Source organism: Rhinatrema bivittatum, chromosome 9 (genome assembly GCF_901001135.1).
Source record: "Rhinatrema bivittatum chromosome 9, aRhiBiv1.1, whole genome shotgun sequence".
In the NCBI taxonomy this organism is placed as follows: domain Eukaryota; kingdom Metazoa; phylum Chordata; class Amphibia; order Gymnophiona; family Rhinatrematidae; genus Rhinatrema; species Rhinatrema bivittatum.
In genome coordinates this window covers 266,361,777-266,385,461 of record NC_042623.1, presented here as the reverse complement: position 1 = coordinate 266,385,461, position 23,685 = coordinate 266,361,777, and the positions used below count along the sequence as shown (strand labels likewise).

General features: G+C 42.0%; 1 protein-coding gene across 1 annotated transcript in view; it reads left to right on the top strand.

Annotated features, from left to right (window-relative positions):
• Positions 1-19,288, top strand: part of PIGX (phosphatidylinositol glycan anchor biosynthesis class X) — a 53,383-nt gene extending 34,095 nt beyond the window's left edge. The window contains exons 5-6 of the mRNA XM_029615166.1: positions 9,295-9,392; positions 16,678-19,288. Coding sequence (XP_029471026.1) covers positions 9,295-9,392; positions 16,678-16,812 — 233 coding nt within the window. The 3' untranslated portion in view covers positions 16,813-19,288. The remainder of the gene's footprint in view (positions 1-9,294; positions 9,393-16,677) is intronic.
• Positions 19,289-23,685: the final 4,397 nt, after the last annotated feature.

The window sequence follows — 23,685 nt, the reverse complement described above, 5'->3', positions numbered from 1 at the left end:
GGAAGGAAAGAAAATGAAGACTATCGGGCTTTATTCGTGGCACTAATCTATGCTGGATTACTCCAATGTATGAAATCTGACCTTCCTTGCTTATAGCCTGCATGGACTTCCATCCTTTTAGAACATGTGTCCAAATTATAACGCTCAGGCTGACTTACAGGTGCTACTTGTTCTGTTAAATTGTGAACAGTTTGCTTTATATTTTGAAATACTCACAAATATTGCTTCCAAACTTCAGATTTTGAGCCTTGGACTGCTGAGCCAAACTGGGAAGAATTTCATTTAGTTTCTACTTGGTTGTGCAAACAATTGTGAAGATGAACGATAACATCCTGTCCATTAAATCCTTGTCTAACTGCAGCTTTAAAATTTATTAGAGAAGATATTGCTCCAGTTCTGACTAATATCTTTAATCTGTCATTACCTGAAGGACATCTGAAATGTGCAGCAATTCATGGCATGCCGAAAAAAAATCTTTGAATAATAAATGTTTATTGAATTATCGGCCCATTTCATCATTGCTATTTTTATAGAAGATAATTGAAACAATTAAATGACCTCATGGAGCAGTTTCACATTTTAGATTACTCTCAGTTTGACTTTAATAATTCTGTGTTGAAAGTTTTCCTAATTTCCATCACTGATGTCATCTTCTGTGGCTTGAATTCCAGACAGAGATTTGTCTTTGCATTAGACAATATTTGCAGCATTCAATACGATCAACCATGATAATCTTGTACATCGGCTGAAAGTGTTTGGGCTTGCTAGAAAGGTTCTTTCCTGGTTGAAATCATATGTTTCCAGTTGTCAGCAACAAGTTCTTATTGCTTGGGCTTATATCTTCCTGGAGGGCTATTGAAACGGGGGTTCCACAGTGTTTGGTGCTTTCAGCCTCCCTCTAACATATTGTATATCTAGTCCCCCTTTGATGTGCAATATTGTCTTTATGTTGAGGATTTTCAGTTTTACTTTCCAGCTCGTTTGGGATGCTACTTCTCAATTATTTCTTTGCTTTGCCATCATTAAGAATTGGCTCACTCATAACCACTTACAGTTGAATATCTCTAAAACAGAAATCATGATTTTTGACAGATTTTCTTGGGTAGATAATGCCTTATAATTTGTGGTTGGCGATTCTGAAATCTTTTGTTCTTCAAAAATAAAGAGCTTGGGAGTCATAGTAGATCCACAGTTAGATTTGCACCTGCAAGTAAATGTGTGGTAGTAAAGGCCATATTTTTTAAACTTAAATTACTGCAGAATTTAAAACCTCTGAGCACTCAGCTTTCTGGACAGTTCAACAAGCTTTGATATTCACTAAAATTGATTACTGTAATTCCTTTTTTGTGGAATTACTACAAACCACATTGCGGGCTTTATAGGTTGTGCAAAATTCTGCAGTCCAACTTCTTACAGGCTCCAATAGCAGAAACACATTTCTCCAGTTATGCATGATCTACATTGGCTCTCTTTAAATGCTAGAATTACATATGATTTGATTGTCCAGTAATTTGTGAATAATAATGTGGAGTACCCATGGATATGTGCATTATTAGGGCCAGATTTTCAAAGGGGTACGCGTGTACCCTCTGAAAACCTGCCCGAAGTTCCCCCTGCGTGCGCCGAGCATATGTTGAGTAGGCTCGGCGGCGCGCGGAAGCCCCGGGATGCGCGTAAGTCCCGAAGCTTTCCTGGGGTGGGGGGGGGGGGGGCGGATCGGCCTCGGAGGGAACGGAGGTAGGCTGCGCGGCTTGGCGCGCGTAGGCTGCCAATTTTGGACAGCCTTGCGCGCGCCGATTCCGGATTTTAACAGATATACACGGCTACGCGCGTATCTATTAAAATCCCGCGTACTCTTGTTTACGCCTTGTGCGCGAACAAAAGTACGCGTGTGCGCAAATTTGTAAAATCTACCCCTTAATCATCAACCTACCCTCTTTGCTAACAGTTCCTAGTGTTAGATCAACATTTTAGAAGAGACCCGAGAGAGAACTTTTTTCTATAGCAGGTCCCACACTGTGGAATAATCTTCCAGAACAGTTGCATTTGACATCTTGCACTAAGGCTGTCAAGAAGCTGCTGAAGACTTTTTTTGTTGAAGCAAACTTATGATCTCTTGACTGTATAACAAGCAGGTTCATTTTTCATTGTTAGGTTTGTTTTGTTTTATTTCGTGTTTTGATGATTATTTTATAAACTGCTTTGAATGTCATCTAAGTGGTGTATACATTTTTTAAATAAACCTGGCACCTAATTTTACTAGGCATTGTTCTTGGAAGCTTATGTTCATATAACACTACCTTTGATTTCCATGACGCAGCTAATTCCACTTTTTTCCCACTATATAATAAAAAGCAAAACGTAAATGATCCTTTTTTGGGGGGATCTGCTAGAACACTGCATTTGCATTAATTGGCTAAGATTCAGCACAGAGAACCAGAAAATTGTTCCCCAGGTTCATCTAGTTTAGTAGGCTGAGTTTTCAATAGTATAGAAGAACATACCTCAAGAGAGCCAAGACTTTGCAAAACCTTCTGAAGCTTAATCATTACATGTTGGTTTTTTTAAATTTTAAGATGCTTTGATATTGCATTTAGATTGAATTAACGGCATTTTTTATTCCTGTTTTACGTGCTGCTTAGAAACACTTAAATAGTAGCTAGAATAAAAAATACGCTGAAGGGGAAAGTTGGAGATTATGTGAGGGGCAAAACTTACTGAAAGAAGTGAAAGTAGATACAATTTGTGATTATACTTGGACCCATTAGTATTATGCTGCAGTACTGTGATATCAGATTGGTGTGACTTTTCTGTTATTTGTGTGTATAGCACAAATAATTTTGTGCCAATGACACAAAATTATTCAAAGTTGTCAAATCACAAGAGGATTGTGAGAAATTGCAAGAGAACCTTGCAAAACTGGAAGATTGAGCATGCAAATGGCAAACTGGGAGATTGAGCATGCAAATGGCAAACAAAATTTAAAGTGGACAAGTGCAAAGTGATGCACTTAGGGAAGAGTAACCCAAATGATAGCTACACAATACAGGGTTACACATTAGGCATCCCCATTCAGGAAAAGGATGTAGACAGCATCATTGATAATACATTGAAATCTTCTGCTCAGTGTGTAGCGGTAGCCAAGAAAGCAAATAGAAAGCTAGGAATTATAAGGAAAGGAATTGAGAATAAAATGGAGACTATCATAATGCCTCTGTATCGTTCCATGATGTGACCTCATCTTGAATATTGTGTGGTTCTGGTCAGGATTTTTCAGTCATTCGGGTAAGTTTCCTTTCACGGACGATTACCCTGTGGTGGCGGTGAATCGATGCCCACCGGCCATTGACTCCCTGCCGCCGTCTTCCATTAGCGCTCTTTTGTTTCATCCATCCTGAACACGTCCAGATTTTTGGCGATGCCCCTGGTGCTCAAGGACCATGCCCACTACAGATCCGCATGAGACATGCCCTCTGCTTTAGGGCATTGCATGATGTCCGGTGTTGCCGCTTATGCGCCCAGATGACCCCAAAGGGACATTTGCTTCAACTTGAGAAGATGGAATAACTCTCTGGGTCAAAGAAGTCTGAGCCATCGGCATTGGAAGTATCTGCATTAAAGGACCAAGGAGCCGCAGCAATGGACACAGCCATCGACATTGGTGGGACCATCGATTCTATTGATGTCGCCGGCGGACAGGGGCCCCAGAGACCGACCATTGTCGATCTCCAGGCCAAGAACATCGGGTTCATCGGCATCAGGGAAGGACTGGGCTGAGCAGCAAGCAAAGCCAAAGAAGCATCTGCACTGGTCCCTGTCGATGCACGGTGCCAGGCACGGGGATGCACCAACTTTTGCCATAATGCCCCCAAAGTGACCTCATGGCAAGGAGTGCCAAGCCTCCATCTGTGCCCTGGGTCTGAGACTGTCTCCACTGGTCCTAATGCCAGTCACTGATCCACCTCGAGGGTCTGAGAAAGATTTGCTACCCCTCCTTCCTCTGTTGGTCTTGGCATTGGCAGCATTCAAGGAGGAGTTGGAACGTCAAGTCCAGCTAGCGGTGGACTGGGTGCTGCAGGGTTTCAGTCCTGTGGCACTGATGGTATCGGACCCAGTGCCGGCCATTCTTGTACTACTTCTGGAGAAGCTCAACATGCTTATTGCATGCATTGCCGCCTACCAGTTCTATATGAGCCAGTACTCGTGGGACATCTGGAAGCAGGTGCAGGAGGTGGCCGAGCAGCTGCTGCAACAGTAGTAGGACACCCTAATGTCGCTGGTGCATAAGGGCCTGGAGTGCAGAAAATATGAGATTTGTGCAACCTATGATGTTTTCGAGATGGCATTGAGAGTCTCTGCAGTGGGAATCTGCGCCTGCAGAATGGCATGGCTGCGGGTCTCAGATCTCTGACCAGAGGTACAAGAGTGACTCGCTGACGTTCCTTGTACTGGAGAGAATTTCTTCGAAGATAGGGAGAGGGATGCTGTAGTCCTACTTCGGGACCACCATGAAACACTCCAGCCAGTACTCTGGACCCGTACTCCTCATCCAGGAGGCCTTCAAGGCTGGGCCAAGCAAGTCTTTCTTTTGCCAAAGGAAGTAGTATCTTCTGCTTCATTGCTCCTGTCAACACCATCAGGGCTCCCGTGGCTGGCCCAAGCCCCAACCGGCTTCTCCATTAGCTCTGAGAGACGGAGGTTTTGATTGGGCCTTGGGGATCGTAAGCCAGTTGCCTGTACCTGAGAGGATGGACCCTCTGGTCTGGGGAAGGCTGCGATTCTTTGTGAACTGGTGGCACAGTATAACGTCTGACTAGTGGGGTCTGTCTATCATCCGTCAGGGGGTACCAATTGAGCCTATTGGGTGTCCTGCCAGAATGCCCTCCCTGCCCATTTTGGGGGCCGGTAGCGCTTCAGGAGGTACTACTAGCAGAGCTCTCTTCCCTCTTAATGGCCAGCGAGGTCAAATCCATACCACCAGGGCAACGAGGGCGGGAATTCTACTCCAGGTACTTCCTGATTCCAAAGACAAACATGAGGACTCTATTCCGTCCTATACCTAAAGGCCTTGAACAAGTTTCTAAAAAAAGAAAAGTTCAATATGGTTTCGCTGGTCACCTTGATCCCCCTTTTGCAAAAAGGGTGGACTGGCTATGTTCTCTTGACCTAAAGGATTCACACACGCATATTGAGATCTTCCCCGGTCACAGGAAATATCTCCGATTTGTCGTGGGGAAAACAGCACTTCCAGTACTAGGTGTTGTCATTCAGGCTTGTGTCAGCCCGCACAGATCATCACAAAATGCCTCGCTGTGGTGGCTGCGCACCTCCGCAAAGTGGGAATGCATGTTTTCCCATATGTGGATGGTTTGACTGGTCAAGAGCACGTCTTAGGCAGGGACCACCAGGTCCATGCGTTTGACCATTCAGGTGTTGGAGTCACTAGGGTTCATTCTCAACTACCCAAAGTCCCATCTCGGCCTATCACTTCAATTGAACTTCATAGGAGCCCTGCTAGACATGGCTAAGACCAAGACCTTCCTGCCTCACCAGAGGGCTGTCACCTTGATGATCATCGTGGCAGAGATCCAACAGAGGCAGCAGGTGTCAGCCTGGCAAATGTTGAGTTTGTTGGGACATATGACTGCAACCATCCATGTCACTTCCTTGGCACGTTTACATGTGTGCAAAGCCCAGTGGATCTTGAGGTAGCAGTGGTGCCAGGCTACTCAAAGCCTCCAGGATTGCATCCAAGTCACACCGTTTCTCCAGAACTCATTGTCCTGATGGATCAAATCTGGAACGAGGAATCTCATTTCAAAGTCCCTCTACTCAAATTGTCCTAATCACGGATGCAGCCATCCTGGGGTGGGAAGCTCATGTAGATGGGCTCAGGACCCAGGGTCTCTGGTCCACTCAGGAATGCTCTTGTCAAATCAACTTCCTGTAGCTTCGGGCAGTCAGGTATGCGCTATGGGCTTTCAGAGATAGGCTGTCCAACAAAGTTGTTTTGATCCACATCGACAATCAAGTAGCTATGTGGTATGTCAACAAGCAAGGAAGCGTGGGATCATACTTCCTGTCTCAGGAAGTGGTCCACATCTGGTCATGGGCCCTGTCCCACAGTATGGTGCGCAGGGCCATGTACCTGGCTGGGATGGAGACAGGCAGAGTCGAGCCTTCAGACCAGTATGGTCCCTGGAACCAGGGGTTGGCGAATCGGATATTTTGCCTCTAGGGGAGCCTGGACTTAGATCAGTTTGTGTTCCCCTGCAACAGGAAGGTGCCTCAGCTCTGCTCCCTGTACTGGTCAGTCTTCAAACTAGTCTCAGATGCCCTCATCCGTCATTGGGGCAAAGGTCTTCTGTATGCCTGTCCTCTGATTCCCTTAGTGGCGAAGACTCTCTTGAAGCTTTGTGAGGACAGGGGCACTATAATCCTCATAGACCCTCATTGGCCGAGACAGCTGGTTTCCACTTCCAAGGGAGTTGTCCATCCAGAGACCGATCAGTCTGGGGACTTCCCCAGATCTGATCACTCAAGATCAAGGCAGGTTGCAGCATCCTAACCTCCAGGCCCTGTTGCTCACAGCCTGGATGTTGAGATTATTTCTGCAACCACTTGATCTCTCACAGTATTTGTCTCGGGTCCTGGTGGCTTCTAGAAAGTCTTCCACGAGAAAATCCTATGGACTGAAGTAGAGGAGGATTTCCATGTGGTGTGAGCAGAAGGCCTTAGATCTGTACTTCTGCCCAACACAAAGACTACTTGATTATCTTCTACAGCTATCGGAGGCTGGTTTAAAAGCCAACTGTGGTAGAGTTCATCTAAATGCATTTGGCGCATACCACCAAGGTGTAGACAGTTCGCCCATTTATGTACAGCCTATAGTTGTACGCTTCATGCGGGGCCTGCTTCAGTTGAAGCCTTTCCTAAGACCTCCTGCTGTGTCTTGGGACCTCAACATGGTGTTGGCTCAGCCGATGAAAGCTCCTTTTGAGCTGCTGTGCACTTGTGACCTGAAGTACCTGAACTGGACAGTCATATTTTTAGTGGTGGTCACTTCAGTGCACAGGGTCAGCAAGCTCCAGGCCTTAGTGACTTATCCACCTTACACTAAGTTTATCATGACAGGGTGGTCTTGCGTATGCACCCTAAGTTCCTGCTTAAGGTGGTGACTGATTTCCATCTTAACCAGTTAATCATCCTGCCAATATTCTTTCCTAGACCCCATTCGCACCAAGGCGAACAAGCACTGCACAGTTTGGACTGCAAACAAGCCTTCACCTTCTATCGAGCGGACAGAAGCCCATAGATAGTCCTCCAACTTTTTATTTCTTTTGACAAGAATACGTTCGGCGTTGCCATTGGCAAACGGGCACTATCCAGTTGGCTAGCAGATTGCATCTCTTTCTGTTATGCCAAGGTGGAACTGCATCTTGGGGGTCATGACAAGGCTCAGTCTGTCAGAGCCATGGCAGTGTCAGTGGCCCTCTTGCGAGCAGTTCCTGTGGAAGAGATCTGCAAGGCTGTGATGTGGCGTTCTCTCCGCACAATCACATCTCGTTATTGTCTGGATAGGGATGGCCGATGCGAGAGTAGGTTCGGCCAGTTTGTCCTTTGGAAACTGTTTGAGGTGTAGATCCTAACTCTCCTGCCTAGAGCCCATTGTTTGGGTTCAGGCTGACTTCCCCTCCCCCTCCAACATTGTTGTTGTGCCCATTGGCCCTTGGTTAGGTGTCTCTTGGTCCCCTTTTGTTTTGGGGAGCAGCCTGTAGCTAGGGATTCACCCATGTATGAGGACTACCATCCAGCTTGTCCTCAGGGAAAGCAGAATTGCTTACCTGTAGCAGGTGTTCTCCAAGGGCAGCAGGATGTTAGTCCTCACGAAACCTGATCGCACCCTGTGGAGTTGGGTTTCTCCTATTTTTTGTTTTAATTATAATTCTATGTTCCAAGACTGGAGAGGTACCCTGCATGGGTCCGTGGTATAGGGCTTTCTGGGCATGCTCAAGGTACCAAGTCAAAGTTCTAGAAACTTTGACATACGTTTTCCGCATCGGGGCTCCATCTGTTGTCACCCATGTGTGAGGACTAACATCCTATTGTCCTTGGAGAGCACCTATTACAGGTAAGCAGCTCTGCTTTCCCCTTTCTTTGACATTAGTGAAGTTTTTCTGTTCTGTTGTGATGTCTGGTTTATATTATGAAACTTTACTTTTCATGATGATATAATTGTTCCATTTAATGCAAAACAATGTATTTTATTTTTCTCTGCTTCTTAATTATAAGTGAACTAAAGTTAAAAAAAAAAGTATATATATTAAATAGTTTATTATTTTGTACATTTTTGTTAATCAGTTCCATCTGTTTAGAGTCCTATTATAGATATAGAGCTAATATTACCTCCAAAAATTTCATATAATCTTAAATGCTGCCACACTACACCAGCGGCTAATATATGGTGCTTTTTAGGGATATTCTGAATCTTTATCCCCTCTTTCACATATTTTCAGCCAATTGCTCTCTCTCTCCAACAGGTTTCATTGCATTCTTAGTGCTTCCTGGTAAATACAGTCTATGACACTCTAGCAGCCGAGAAAAACAAAACATTCAGATGATGAGGAGGGTTACCCAATGCACATTTTACTTCCTCTGAGACAGCAATCTGTTCTTGTTGGTTGGCTATTTTGACATACCATGTTCTGTTTTTAAAAACATTGGTCATTCTTTCCCCTTCATTGCTGGCATGCCTTAGATTCTATATGCATATGTGATTCTCTGCTGCCTTGAACACCCACTTTCAGTCAAGTTTTCTGTTATGTTATCAGGTTTTTACTCGCAGGATTTTAAAAAGTTTCTTGTGACCAAGCATTACACTGCTTCTGGCTATGTGACCACATCAATTAGTGGAAAGAGGAAGAAACACTTGGGCATTTTTAGTTTTAATTGTATTTTGAATTTTATATAAAAAGTCTGCTTTATTCTCTCCCCAAGCCCCTTCACTAATCCTTGTAAGGAAAAAGTAAAGCTATTATCATAGGAAATGCATTTTAAAATTTTTAGGTAACAGAATAGCCTGTAGTTCTCTGGGCTCTGAACCTGTTGGCACCCAGGCCAACAAATGGTTATGGCCTAGCTAGTTCATGTTGGCAGTTCCCTGCTCTTCATGTGGTTCTTTAAGACCTTGGAACATTTAATTGGCCTAAAACAGAAAGGAACCAAAATATGCTAAATGCACTGAGAATAGAATATTTGAATTTTGGCATCAACATCTTTCTGTTTCTTCTGCAGATCTGCTTTTGGAGATGTGCCATATGCATTTAGAAGATGCCCCTTGTTCAGTGAGGGACAAAACTGCCTGCCACTGGACAGATGTGACGTTTAAGCCGGTGAGTGAGTAACCCTTCAATTACTAAACCTCCATCCCTAAACTTTGGTGATTTTCAAATTACACCCTCTGTTAATATATGAGACTTAGGAATCCAGATAGATGAAAACATTACAGTGAAAAAGCACATAAACTAATCAATACAGGATAGTCAAAACTGCGCAGTCTACGTAGATTGAAACCACTACTAATCTTCGAAGACTTCCTTACGGTCCTACAATCTCTAATTTTCTCAAATATAGGCTACTGTAATTCTCTGCTGCTTGGACTCCCATCCTGCCTATTAAAAAAAAACAAACTATAGCTATTACAAAATGCTGCTGTAAGATTGCTAATAGTAACCAGGAAATTCTGATCATATCACACCTTCGATAATTGCACTACATTGGCTACCGATACAAAACTGAATCCAATTCAAAGTATTAACTCTAATATTTAAAATCATTCACACTGATAACCCAGGACTGTTAGGTGTGACGCTACAACAATACATACCCCAGTTAATTCTAAGATCCCAAAACAAAGGTCTTTTATCTGTACCGACAGTCTGGAATACCTGCCTGAAGCACATAGAGCATATGTTTTCCATAGCAGGTCCAAAATTATGGAACTCACTACCAGTCATTACAAATGATCTCAGAAAGAAAGATATTCCAATGAGAACTAAAGACTTGGCTATTTAAAAATGTCTTATTACTCAACTTATTACTCTGTTGTCTCAGAATGCTGAGACAACATCAACAAGGACATAGTCTATATTAAATGACGAGAGATTGAAAATATCTTTTGACAACACCCCTTAAAATATATCCCCATATCCCTAGCTATGACTCTTAAGTACATAACTATAGACTCACATGACCCCTTTACCAAAGAACTATAGACTCACATGACCCCTTTACCAAAGAACTATAGACTCACATGACCCCTTTACCAAAGAACATAAGACCATAAGAAATTGCCTTGCTAGGTCAGACCAAGGGTCCATCAAGCCCAGCATCCTGTTTCCAACAGAGGCCAATCCAGGCCACAAGAACCTGGCAAGTACCCAAACACTAAGAAGATCCTATGCTACTGATGCCAGTATTAGCAGAGGTCATTCCCTAAGTCAACTTGATTAATAGCAGTTAATGGACTTCTCCAAGAACTTATCCAAACCTTTTTTGAACCCTGCTACACTAACTGCACCAACCACATCCTCTGGCAACAAATTCCAGAGCTTAATTGTGCGTTGAGTGAAAAAGAATTTTCTCCGATTAGTCTTAAATGTGCTACTTGCTTATTTCATGGAGTGACCCTAGTCCTTCTGTTATATCCAAAAGTGTAAATAATCGATTCACATCTACTCATTCAAGACCTCTCATGATCTTAAAGACCTCTATCATATCCCCCCTCAGCCATCTCTTCTCCAAGCTGAACAGCTCTAACCTCTTCAGCCATTCCTCATAGGGGAGCTGTTCTGTCCCCAAAATATGTGTTGACCAAGTATGTAGTACCAAAGTATTTGTTATGCCTAAACACATGTTTACCTAAGTCTGTGTTTCCCCATATGAATGTTACTTGGTAAATCATTGTGATCTTTACTTGGAATGACTGTATATAAAATAACTACTTCATCACATCATCCTAAAACCAGATTGTTTTTCTTGTATAGAAGGATTGGCCTTCAAAATGTTTAAATAATTGGAGCTATATTATTAAATTTTACTGAAAAAAAAATTTTCTTTCAAGTTTGGATATATAAAATGTTTTTACTTCAAAAAATGAAAATATAAGTGAACTCTTGATTTCAGGTTCTGGCATCAGCTGAGATGCATGCATAACTATGTTTAAGAACATAAGAAATGCCGTGCTGGGTCAGACCAGGATCCATCGAGCCCAGTACTCTGTCTCTGACATGGACAGTCTGGGTCATAAGTACCCGTCAGGTTCCCAATAGTTGATGTATTTCTGGTCTGCACAAGAATTGCAGTCTCAAATCAACTTCCTGTAGCTGTGAGCGATTCACTACACACTGCAAGCATACCGAGAGCAGCTCCTGAACAAGGTAGTTCTTGTTCAGACTGACAATCAGGTAGCTATGTGGTATCTGAACAAACGGGGGAACGGGATCCTTCACCCTCTGTCAGGAGGCAGTCCATATTTGTTCGTGGGCTATCGACAATGGCATCCTCCTCCCAGGCGTTGTATCTCCCAGGGGTGGATGACACCCTGGTGGACTCCTTGAGCTATACCTTTTGACCTCAGTCAAGAGGTGGAGAACGGGATCTTTTGCTTATGGGGGACCCCAGACATAGACCTCTTCGCCTCTCTGGAAAACGGGAAGATGGACTGCTTCTACTCCCTAGGCCGGAGGAGCAACGGATCGCTGGTGGATGCATTCTCGATTCACTGGGGCACTGGGTTACTGTAAGCCCCTTCCTCTCATAAGTAAGCTCTGGAATTCATTGCTAGAGGATGTGGTTATGGCAGTTAGTGTAACTGGGTTTAAAAAAGGTTTGGATAAGTTCCTAGAAGAGAAGTCCATAAAATGCTATTAATCAATAAGGTAAGGAGACGCGAACAGGTCTGAAAAAGCCTCTTTGCCTTAGGTCTGTCCTACGGTAACCGTAGCGGCTTATTCTCCCCAAGCGACTGAATCAGATGCTCAAGGTCGTCCCTAAATAACAGACGCCCCTTGAACGGCAAAGAGCCTAACTGCAACTTAGAGGAGAAGTCCGCTGACCAATTACGCAACCACAACAATTGTCTGGCCACGACAGCCGAAGCCATAGCTCTGGAGGACGTACGCACCAAATCATAGAGGGCATCTTCCCCAAATGCAACCGATGCCTCTATTCGCTCGACACTGTCCGTTTGCTCCCCCGACTTCAGGAGCAGGTCCTGCAGCTGCTGCACCCAACGGAGACAAGCCCGCTGCATAAAGCTTGAGCAAATCACTGTACACAAACCTCCAATTTGCGGTCTCGCATATCTTTCAATGCCGCAGAACCCACCATGGAAATGGTGGTCCGCTTAGTCACTGCGGACACTGCTGCATCGACCTTAGGAAGGACAAAACACCCCAAGACCTCCTCTGGAATGGGATAGAGCTTCCCCAAGGTCCTCCCCACCTTCAGCGAATCATCAGGCGTCCCCCACTCTGCATCCACTAACTTCTGAACTGCCTTATAGTACAGAAAGGAAGCCGGGGGACCTCTTACCTCATCCTTTCCCTGTATGTAACCAGATCAGTCCAGACGCCTGGGCTCATACATCTCTGCCAGCAGGTGGAGATCTATTTAATGTTTAGGTACATGCCAGGTTCTTATGGCCTGGATTGGCCACTGTTAGAAACAGGATGCTGGGCTTGATGGACCCTTGGTCTGACCCAGTATGGCATGTCTAATATTCTTATGTTTTTATGAGACTTGGAAGGACCGGATCCCATTTGCTCCATGGTTCCTCTCTCGACCAATAGACCATCTGCGGTCTAAACATAGCCCATATTGGTACCAGAGGAGGATATAGCACTTCCTTTGCCTACCCAAGCGATACAGTCGTTGGAACAACTCATCAATGTAGTGAAGTCTTTCTTTGTGACCTTTTCACCAGAGTACAACCTGCCTATGCTACCCTGCCACCTAATCTTCCTAAAGTCATGCAGGGGGCACCACCGATGCCAACCCCATCGGTATCATCACAGGATATTATCTCTCTGACAGAAGTAGTACGGGTGTATCTGCCTTCACCACATCGACCCTGTAATCTTATTAATCTTAGTAATGATGATGCATGCATGAGGTCTTGGGTTCAGCTTTTCCTGGACAGTGAGTATAATAGATTATAGTCACTGTATATATATATATATATATATTATTTATTTATTTATATATCTTTATATACCGACTTTCAAGTTCATTTCAAGGCGGTTTACATACAATTGAGTTGCAGTAGCAACACTCAAAAAATACACAAATATAAAACATATCCTAATACATCTTACATTACCATGATGTAGTTAAACTAATGCTTTTTACAGAATTATCGTAGAATCCCACCCATTCATATTATTACTAAAAATTACCCTACTTTCCATACTTTCCCTACTTTCCATACATTTGACCCCCCCCAATCGTATCTTCCCTATATATATATATATACAGGTATTCGTATAGTATACAGGTATTCGTATAGTATTTTATATGATATTTGAGTTCGTTACAAATTTATTTTCATATAAGTGTACAGCTGCTATACTGAAGGTGGCAGGTAGAGAAAAAGGAAAGGGAACATGTGATATGAGAGGTGAGGGTGAGAGAGAGGGACCTGTGAGAGGTGAGGAAGAGAGACCTGTGAGAATGTAAATGCCCCTTTTAAACAGTCTGGGATGGTTCAGTGTTGTAAACAAGAGACAAAGGGATGGATAAGAGAGGAAATCTCTTTACCTAAAAGTTAAAAGCATGTTTCCTTCAAGTTAATATCTGCTTTCATGTCTAGTGATTGTGATAGTTTTAACCTTTGTTAGAAAAAGACGGTAATTAGATCATTTTGTGTTTGTCTCCAATGTAAGCCTGTCAGCATATAGGTCGTTCCTTAGGATTTGCTCAGTGTCTGTTTAGGCCCGATTAGATTGGTATATATGTACATGTAGGCCCAAGAGCCTTACTAAATTACATTGTGGATATGTACAATACTGACAGACCCGACTATGGTTGGCTGGTGCACCTCCACTCCAGTCTCAGCCAGTGAACTCTGTAGCTCTTTGAAGTGATTGTTAGCCTCTCAGTGGCTTCCCTCACAAGTCTCCTCCTTGTTCTGATGCTGAGTTTTGAGGGTTGGCCTTGTCTAGGCAATTTCCTCTCAGTGTTGGATATCCCACTGAGCCAACCATGCTCACTGGGATATCCAAGCACTTGGATATTATTTTGTAGCCTTTTCCTATCTTGTGCATGTCTATAACTTTATCTTTAATTTCCGTAGAATGCCATTTGTTCTTCGTTTTCACAGCTTTCCTTCAGATTCACAATCTTAGCAGTGGTACTGAAATTAGGGGAGTCTTTTATCCAGAAAAAAATGACTTTTTTTTTTCTTTTTTTAAAATGATTCACAGGTAGAGGCCAATTGTTAGGGCAATATCTTTCATCTGTGTAAATTTGGAGCTTCCACAGCACAAAGGTTAAATACTTACGCATGCAGCATTTTTCAGTATTTCATTTTACTTTACAAAAAATGCAGAGAAATAATGTATTGTGATTTTGTAAATTTCTTTTAAGAGCAGACTGGTTTGCAGTAAACATACTGTCTGGAACAGTCTATGTAATTGCCATTTGTAATCCATAGAAATCTGCTGACCTTTTAGGGAGTCGAATACTTTTGCAAGCCATAGTAACTATTTTGGTGAGGCTTAGCCTGTGACCAGTAATAAAACAAAGAGTTCAACGTTCTTTTAAACATGTAGCCACACAATGTCTCTTCTGCTTTTGCAGTGCACAGTCAGATATGTTAAACCCTGTCAGTATAAGCAGAAAATGACTCTCATCAAATTAGCAGAAAGCCTCCCCCGGGGCTGTAGCCATTTCCTCCCAATTGACCAGCCAAGCAATGTTATTCGTAGAACCAGGGGTGGTTCAAGGCAGTCTGCTGCCTGCGGAGAAGGGTGGGGGGTGTTCGTTTGGCTCATTCGGTGATGTGAAGTTCTCAGAGGTGTGGAAGACGGTGTTAGTAATATTTCTGAAAAGCTTGCAACCCCTTCACTTTCTCAGGAATCCTGCTGCCTGCCTCCTGGGAGCGTGGGAGATGAATAAATGGGGATGGTGATGGTGTGTGTGTGTGCATGGGTGGGTGGCGCACACTCTCCCACTCGCATGAACCCCAGACAGTCTTGCTTCCTTTCTACTTTCTTATTTTCAACTTTTTTTTCCTCATTCCCCCCCCTTTCCTTCCCTCACACCCCCTCCCCCCCTCCCTCAATCTCCTCTTCCTCTCTTTCTCCCGCTGTCCCCTCTTACACCTTCCTACCCCACTGGTAGGTCATTTACCTTGCCACCACATCAGTCTTCTACTTGCCGGGTGGGGATTGAAGCCCCACCAGCACCTCATTGAACTGTGTCACCTCCACGCAGGTCATTTTCCTGCTGGCAGGGGTGGAAACCGCACAGGCATCTCTGATCCGAGCTGCTGTGCAGGTCATCTTTCTGATAGTGGGGTTTGGGAACCTGCTGCTACCCTAAAAAACTCGCCTCTTAAAGCTGACTGCCTTACCCAACCTAAAGATAGCACAGCTCCTGCCCTGAATAGTGAAGAGAGATTACAGTAAAGAAGGTTTCTTAGATTTCTAAGGGGCCAGGTGCAAGTTGCTTCTTTTCTAGACATTGTTTTTCAGAATTTTTGTTGCAGTCAAAAAATGAGCTGCTTACAAAAAAAAATATGGCTTAGACTTTGATCCCAGTTTAAAATAATATTTCAATTTCACTAATTCAGAGTCAACAATGCTAACATGCTCTTCAAGGTCTACAAATGTTAAAACATCTTGCTATAATTCTTCAGTAGATGAAATACTTAAAAGTGATTTTTTGCTAAAATCTCATGCTCCATTAACTATTACTACTACTTCTTTAAACTGGGATCAAAGTCAAATAGCGTTATAGAAATGGGTAAGTATTTCAACTGCAGTGCTTACCAATGACCATGCATTTTCTTGCTGTTTTTGTCTGGTATGGCTCCTGCTGCGAGCAATGCTGTAGACGCAGCATCTGACCTGCACCTGCCTTGCATTGCTGGAACAAACTTGTGCTATTGGTGATCATTCCAGGCTGCAGCAACATGAAGCAGATACTTTAGTGTACAAACTTTATCCCGCATGTTCATTATAAACAGTATGAGAAGGACTCATTTTCCTACTAATGAACTTGGTGCTTAGATCATACAGATTGTTCTGAAACTCTGGGGTTCTAAACAGCTTCACACTCCAAGCCAGGTTCTCTTGAAGATTTCTGTTACTCTGATTTATTTGGGATAGGCAGTGCTACTTATTACTCAAGATTTAGCAACAGGCCTGGTTGTTTGGATACCCAGGATATGCAAATGACTTATATTTTCAGGCAAAGAGTATTATACTGTATCTGGTGACTGTTCATTTGTGAATATTCTGAAAACCAGACTTGCTGGTTAAGTCTCTAGGACTACTTCCTGAGACTTTCTGTAAGATTTCTCCTTTATGTCTTTATAACATTGGCTATACCAGACAAGGCTATGATTGTACATAGGTCTTCACTCTACCTGTTTTCTCTCCTCTTTTTCCCCAGGTGCCTGAGGTGGTTCTGCAGGTTCCAGTGGGGTTGAAACAGCATGGCTTCATGGTTTGCACCGTGACTATCCTTGTAACCCTGTTTTGTTCGGTTATGATTTTTGCTGCTGTATGGAAACATGGGCAGTTTTAGATCTAACTACTTTCTGTTTCAGGGTTCAACACATGAAAGAAGTGGGAGTAGACAAGAGCTCCCAAAATGACTTTGCAAGTCTACTAACAATGCAGAAATAATGATTTTAGGTCACCCTCACCTTAAAGAAATTCCAAAAGCTTTTACATTTGATAATACAGTAATTAAAATCTCGAATAATATCCACAATCTTGGTATTATATTAGATACCAAATTAGACATGCCGAGTCACATAAAAACCGTCGCAAAAATCTTCATTTTATAAACTCTGTTTACTAAAACACATCAAACCTTTATTAGACACATATGCGTTCCGAACAGTTCTTCAGTCATTGGTACTGACAAGCATTGACTACTGCAATTCCCTTTACGAAGGACTCCCTCAACCCACAATATGGCCACTTAAATTAGTCCAGAATGCAGCAGCATGGTTATCATCTAATACAAAATTACATGACCGCATCTCTCCAATTCTTTTTAGTCTACATTGGTTACCTATCAAATGGCGCACACAATATAAAATTCTATCAATCTTACACAATCTCATTTATAATAACAATAACACTTGGTTGCCCGCTAGCTTACATTTATATATCCCCTCCCAAAATTTAAGATAAAATCAATTGCTGTTACAAGTCCCCTCTCCTAAAGCTACAAGGCTTGAAGCGACACGCAAACACACATTTTCCATTGCAGGACCTATCCTATGGAACTCGTACCTCAAACCCTTAGATCCATAGGTAATTCCAAAGAATTCAAGAAAGCCTTAAAGCACTTTTTATTTAAGCAAGCTTTTATGATTTGTGCGATTCCCAATAATCAGTCCCACTTTTCTAGCCATTTTAATTTATTTTAAAGGTGCTTTCTATATTTTGTCAATTTAAATGATTATTTTTGTCTTAGGATTTTATGTTTAAATTTAATTATGAATGTACTATTGTAACCCGCCCCAAACCTTGATGGGCACAGGATATAAATCCTTTAAAATAAATATTACATCCATAGGCTGCAGAGATCCTGTTATTAGTTTTGTCAGTGCAGGATACCATGGAGCATACTAGTGAGGGCCCTCTTGGTTGGAAACCTGATAGCACAGAATGACTTGGATAATGTACGTGTGGCATGGCTTGATTGCCAAAACATCTGCTCAATAACTGCAGCACTTACAAGAATGTTTCAGTTTATCCAGAGTTCCATTTGTGTACTAAGTGATGTGGATGGTAGCGCAAATTTAACACGTGCATTATGATGCTGATTATTCAGGGGCTAACTGCAGCCTACATGGTTTGTTGGAAGAAGAATAAGCCATAAGTTTGGGAGTTTTGTTTGAACTTGCTCTAACAATGCAGAAGAATATTTAGGGGTGTGTGTGTGTTTGGGTTTTTTTTTTCAGTTTGGGTAAAATTCATTGTATTCAACCATTCCTACCAGAAAAAGATCTTATGACCTTGGTACATAGATTAGTGCTCAATAAATTATATTATTGTAATTCATTGTACCAGAGTTGCCTAAGAACGTTATTAGGTGTTCACAAATAGTTCAAATGCTGCAGCTTGATTGCTATTGGGAAAGAAAGAATATAATCAAGTAACTCCCCTTTATTTGTTCAGCTGTATTTACTTTCTTGTATAACTTTTACTCAGATTCAAGACCTGACCAGAACGGTGACCAACAATCTTTACATTTCATACAAAATTCAATAACAATTGAAAACAATAAGCCCATTTAAAACAAATCTAAACCCATCCCAAATTCCCTACATCTCACACCAAATCGAGTCTGATTGTTTCCTCCTGAACTCGCTATGAATGCCACTTAATGTGAGAAAAGCTACTTTTTAGCCTTTTCTGAAGGCTATTGGTTACCTGTTCTCGGATGGTGTTTAAAATCTTGTGCATTGCTCTTTAAGCTCTGCATTGATATATCCCAGATACTTGGCTGATTTGCTAATGGCTTAAAGTCCAGCTAGTTTTCTCCAATCTCTTGTATCTCACTTTAGTTGCTAGTCCAGGTCTGAATTGACCTCCATGAGGCGGGAAGTGTTTACTTTATTTTGGGCTATCCACGTGGCGTTTGATACCAGTGGAGCTACGATTGACCTAAATTATTTGACTTTCTGTAAAAAAATGAATAATCTTGTTTTTATGCAGGTTTTCCACTAATGAATGGGTTGTGCTACAATTAGGGGTGTTGTAGGAAAGTCTACACTGATCAGGCAGGGTATATTTTGTTAGGGGGCATAGAAGAAAGAAGTATTTATTGAGGGATTGATGTATGGGAGGAGGAAGAATTATGGGTATATGTTTATTATTCTTGTATTGATAGATGGATGAGGGTTTCAGGGGTTGTCTGTTTTATAATTGTATTTTAATGTTTTGTTAATGTCTGTATTGCCCTTATGTTTCTACAGATTCTCTCACTCAGAGCTACATTGACTGATTGAGCATGTAATAAAATGTAACAAACTTAATAGTGAGTAAGTCCCGTGTGTGGTAAGGAGTATGCATATCTCTCAACCCCATGAGTCACTACAGCCCGAGATTTCTATGACTTCGATTATAAAGACATATTTAAAAGGACAATGCTGAAATATAAGATGATTGAGAACAGGTTGTCTTCTAACAACGAAGCCGAGTGATATGAGTGTGTGCTGAACTCTAGTGTCAAAAGGACAAACACAAATCTAGGACAGGAGTGGCCAACTCTGATCCTCGAGAGCCACAAACAAACCAGGTTTTCAGGATATTCACAATGAGTATGCATATGATAGATTTGCATACAGTGGAGGCAGTGCATTCAACTCTATCGCATGCATATTCATTGTGGATATCCTGAAAACCTGCCTTATTTGTGGCTCACGAGGACCCCTGATTTAGGAAATAAATGAATTTTTACTAGGTTAACCAGCAGAAGGCATACTTTTAACTGACTGGAAAGAGTCACAGCTTTTTGACATTAGTCCATTGTTTTGGTACTAGCTAAGAGTTATTTTCACACAAAGTTATGATTTGGAGTCTACATAGACATTAGAGTTACTGTGAGTGTGTGTGTCTGTGTGTGTGTGTGTGTGTGTGTGTGTTTTTAATACTTAAGGAAGCACATTTGCACTGGAATGAGACTGCAGCAGATGTGGTACTAGGCTTACACAAGATCAGTTAGGCGCTCAGTTAGCATGAGCTAATCTTTTGTCTTTAAAAGTTTTTGTCCCCTCTCCCTCCTATGCCATGTCACTTCACCCAATCCCACTTCTGATTTTGACTGAGTATCCTTTCCTCACAATTGATCTCAAAGGTGTATGACTTCAAGAAGAGTGCAGCATATATTGGAGAGATTACAGAGTGTTTTTCTATCTCTGAAGGCACAGTTGTTTCAAGTGACATTTCTCTGAGTATCCTCATACCAGCACTATTGGTGGTAGTCATTTTCTGATTAGGATGAATGGGAAATACTAGCATAGTAGTCACTGGATTCAAAGAATGGGCACCTGGAGAAATGACTTGGGCATGAGGACATATTATTCAAGACACAACCACTACCCTTTTCCACCAGCTGCTTCCAAAATCACGAGAATAATAAATTGCCGATAAAATAATCAACTGCTTTGTGATCCAAGAAACTTTTTTTTTTTAGTGCCCTTTCTGCACAAATACTTAAGGAGCAATATTCTAATTTAATCAGTTTTGTAAAACATTGTACACATTTAGAAGATAATGAACTGGAAAATATAAAAATGGGATGGTAAGGTAACCTTGTCTAAACCAGAAATCCCCAGACTATGGCCCATGAGTGTCCATGGCCTGCCTAAATGATTTCTTCTCCCCTCAACCATTAAAAAGAAGAGAGGTGCTCAATAAAGAGGGCATATGTGCAGCCGCCCAGCATTCCTCCAGTGGCTGTGCACACCATATACCCCGCTATCCAACCCAGACTGCTATGTGGGTTGGATAGAGGGGTATTATTTTGAGGTCTCATCCTTTATAGCCCAATGTTTATATTATACCTCAGTATACTTCTATTGTACCAAATGTTCTTTGTTGCCTTTTTTGTGTTTTTGTTCATTATACTTCATGTTCTTTGTACCCGCCTCATGGCGATTGTTCAGTTTATATGTAAACCGGTGCGATATGTATCATATACAGGAACATCTGTATATAAAAATTTAAAATAAATAAATAAATGTGGGAGGCAGAAAGGTCAGCGAGAGCATGCTCCAACCATTCCCTTCTACCCTGCCCTAACTGTATCAGCATTGTGAGCATATTCATAATTAGCAGTCAATCACTTCCTGCTGCTGATCTCGTGAAACCAGCAGGCAGGAAATCCCAAGCTGTGAGTTTTAAACATGCTTAATGTGTCTAGTATAACACTGGGGAACAATTTTTAACATAATTCCTGTTGAGTTCGATTTTTCAGCTGTTTTAGACTTAAATAGGCATGCTGATTTCAAAACTGCAGTTTTCTTCTATCACGTCAAGTTTTTTTTTCTCTACAGCCTATCTTAGGCCTGGATTTATTAAAATGCTTTGCCAACTGAAGGAGACTGTTTCAAGTATCTCATTTTGGCATTTCCTTGCCTGTCGTTTGAAAAGATAAAGGCCGGTGTGTTTGACTGTCCACAGATTCGGCAGCTCATTAAAGATGAACATTTCATCGGGACAATGTCAGAACTCCAATTGAATGCTTGGTTGTCATTCAAAAACCTTGTCAAGGACTTCCTTGGAAATACACGAGCACAGAATTATACTGAAATTGTCCAGAAACTCTTGGAGAGCTTCAAAATGCTTTGTTGCAACATGAGCATCAAGGTGCATTTTCTGCATAGCCATCTTCCTGACTTCACAAAAAACCTTGGTGCAGTCAGTGATGAGCAAGGTGAACGATTCCACCAAGATGTGAAGGTCATGGAGGCACGGTATCAGGGTAGATGGGATGTACATATGATGGCTATTGTTGGAACATCAGGCAAGTTTGTCCACAGATTGAACACTGCCGGAAAAGCTAAAACGTAAATTTTTACCTTAATATGCATGTTTGGTAGCAGAACTTTACTACTTGTACACAATTTGACTTACAGTAACAATATATAACCTTTGTATGAATAAAATAACTCTAAATAAACAGTATATTCAGGTAATTTTTTCTTTTATTTCCTTTGTATGTACATTTTGTATGATTTTTGGGACAAAGGGAGGGTATCCTGTACCTTAAAAAGTTGACGTGGGAGGTGGAGGAGAGAGGACTGCTTGAAAAAACAATACCTCATTCCAGCATGTGTTATTGGGTAAGGAGCTCTTCCTGGCCCATAATGAGCCTATTCAGAGGGCTTCCGCGTATGCCGACGTCATCAGGGCGGGACTTCTGAGCATCATAAAGACCGGACCCCTTGCGGTGCTTCAAAGAGGTGGAGGAGAGAGGAAGCACCGCTTGAAAAAACATTACCTTGTTCCAGCATGTGTTATTGGGTAAGGAGCTCTTCCTGGCCCATAATGAGCCTATTCAGAGGACTTCCGCGTATGCCGATGTCATCAGGGCGGGACTTCTGAGAGTCATAAAGACCAGACACCTTGCGGTGCGGCGCCGAAGCCAAGCGCGCCTAAAGGGTGTGCGGCTTTGCTGGAACTTAAATCTCTTCTAAATCTGAAGTAAGGAGAAGGATTTACATAGAAACATCGAAATGACGGCCGAAGAAGACCAAACAGCCCATCCAGTCTGCCCAGCAAACTTTCGCACTTTTTTTTTCTCATCTTATGTTACTCTTGGCCCTTAGTAACCTTTTGGTTCTATTTCCCTTCCACCCCCGCCATTAATGTAGAGAGCAGTGTTGGAACTGCATCTAAGTGAAATAGCTTAATTAGTTAGGGGTAGTAACCGCCGCAATAAGCAAGCTACACCCATGCTTATTTGTTTACCCAGACTATGTAATTCAGTCTTTGGTTGTTGTCTGTAAATAGATCCCCTTTTATTTATTTATTTTATTTAAACTCTTTTCTATACCGTCGTTAAGCTAGGAGCCGTCACAACGGTTAACAATGAGGCACATAAATTAATGTTGCTAAATGCGTTTATTATAACAACTAGACAGGTGCCTATAAGATACGGTACATAGTTTCATAATAACTATAGGATGATAAGTGAGATAGATATGCTTAGATTTATTAGAACAGTTTTTAAAAATATATATAATCTACATGTTATCTGTTGCTGCTTAAAAGTAAAACATGCTCATATCTTTTCTTCATTCCCCCCTGCCGTAGAAGCGGAGAGCTATGCTGGATATGCATGAAGTATCAGACTTTCTCCCCTGCCATTGAAGCAGAGAGCTACGCTGGATATATATTGAAAGTGAAGTATCAGGCTTATTTGGTTTGGGGTAGTAACCGCCGTAACAAGCAAGCTACTCTCCACTTTTTTGTGAATGCAAATCCTTTTTTCCACATTTCCTCATTGCTGTTGAAGCTTAGAGCAATGTTGGAGTCGCATAAACTGTGTGTATGTTTATTGAATAAGGGTATTATCTCCAGGCAGTAGCCGTCATTCCCGCGAGCCACCCATTCTTCATTCACATCCTCTAGACTTTATGGATCCACAGTGTTTATCCCACGCCCCCTTTGAAGTCCTTCACAGTTCTGGTCTTCACTACTTCCTCCGGAAGGGCATTCCAGGCATCCACTACCCTCTCCGTGAAGAAATACTTCCTGATATTGGTTCTGAGTCTTCCTCCCTGGAGTTTTAAATCATGACCCCTGGTTCTGCTGGTTTTTTTCAACGGAAAAGGTTTGTCGTTATCTTTGGATCATTAAAACCTTTCAAGTATCTGAAAGTCTGTATCATATTTATTTATTTATTTATTTATTTATTCATTCATTCTTTTAT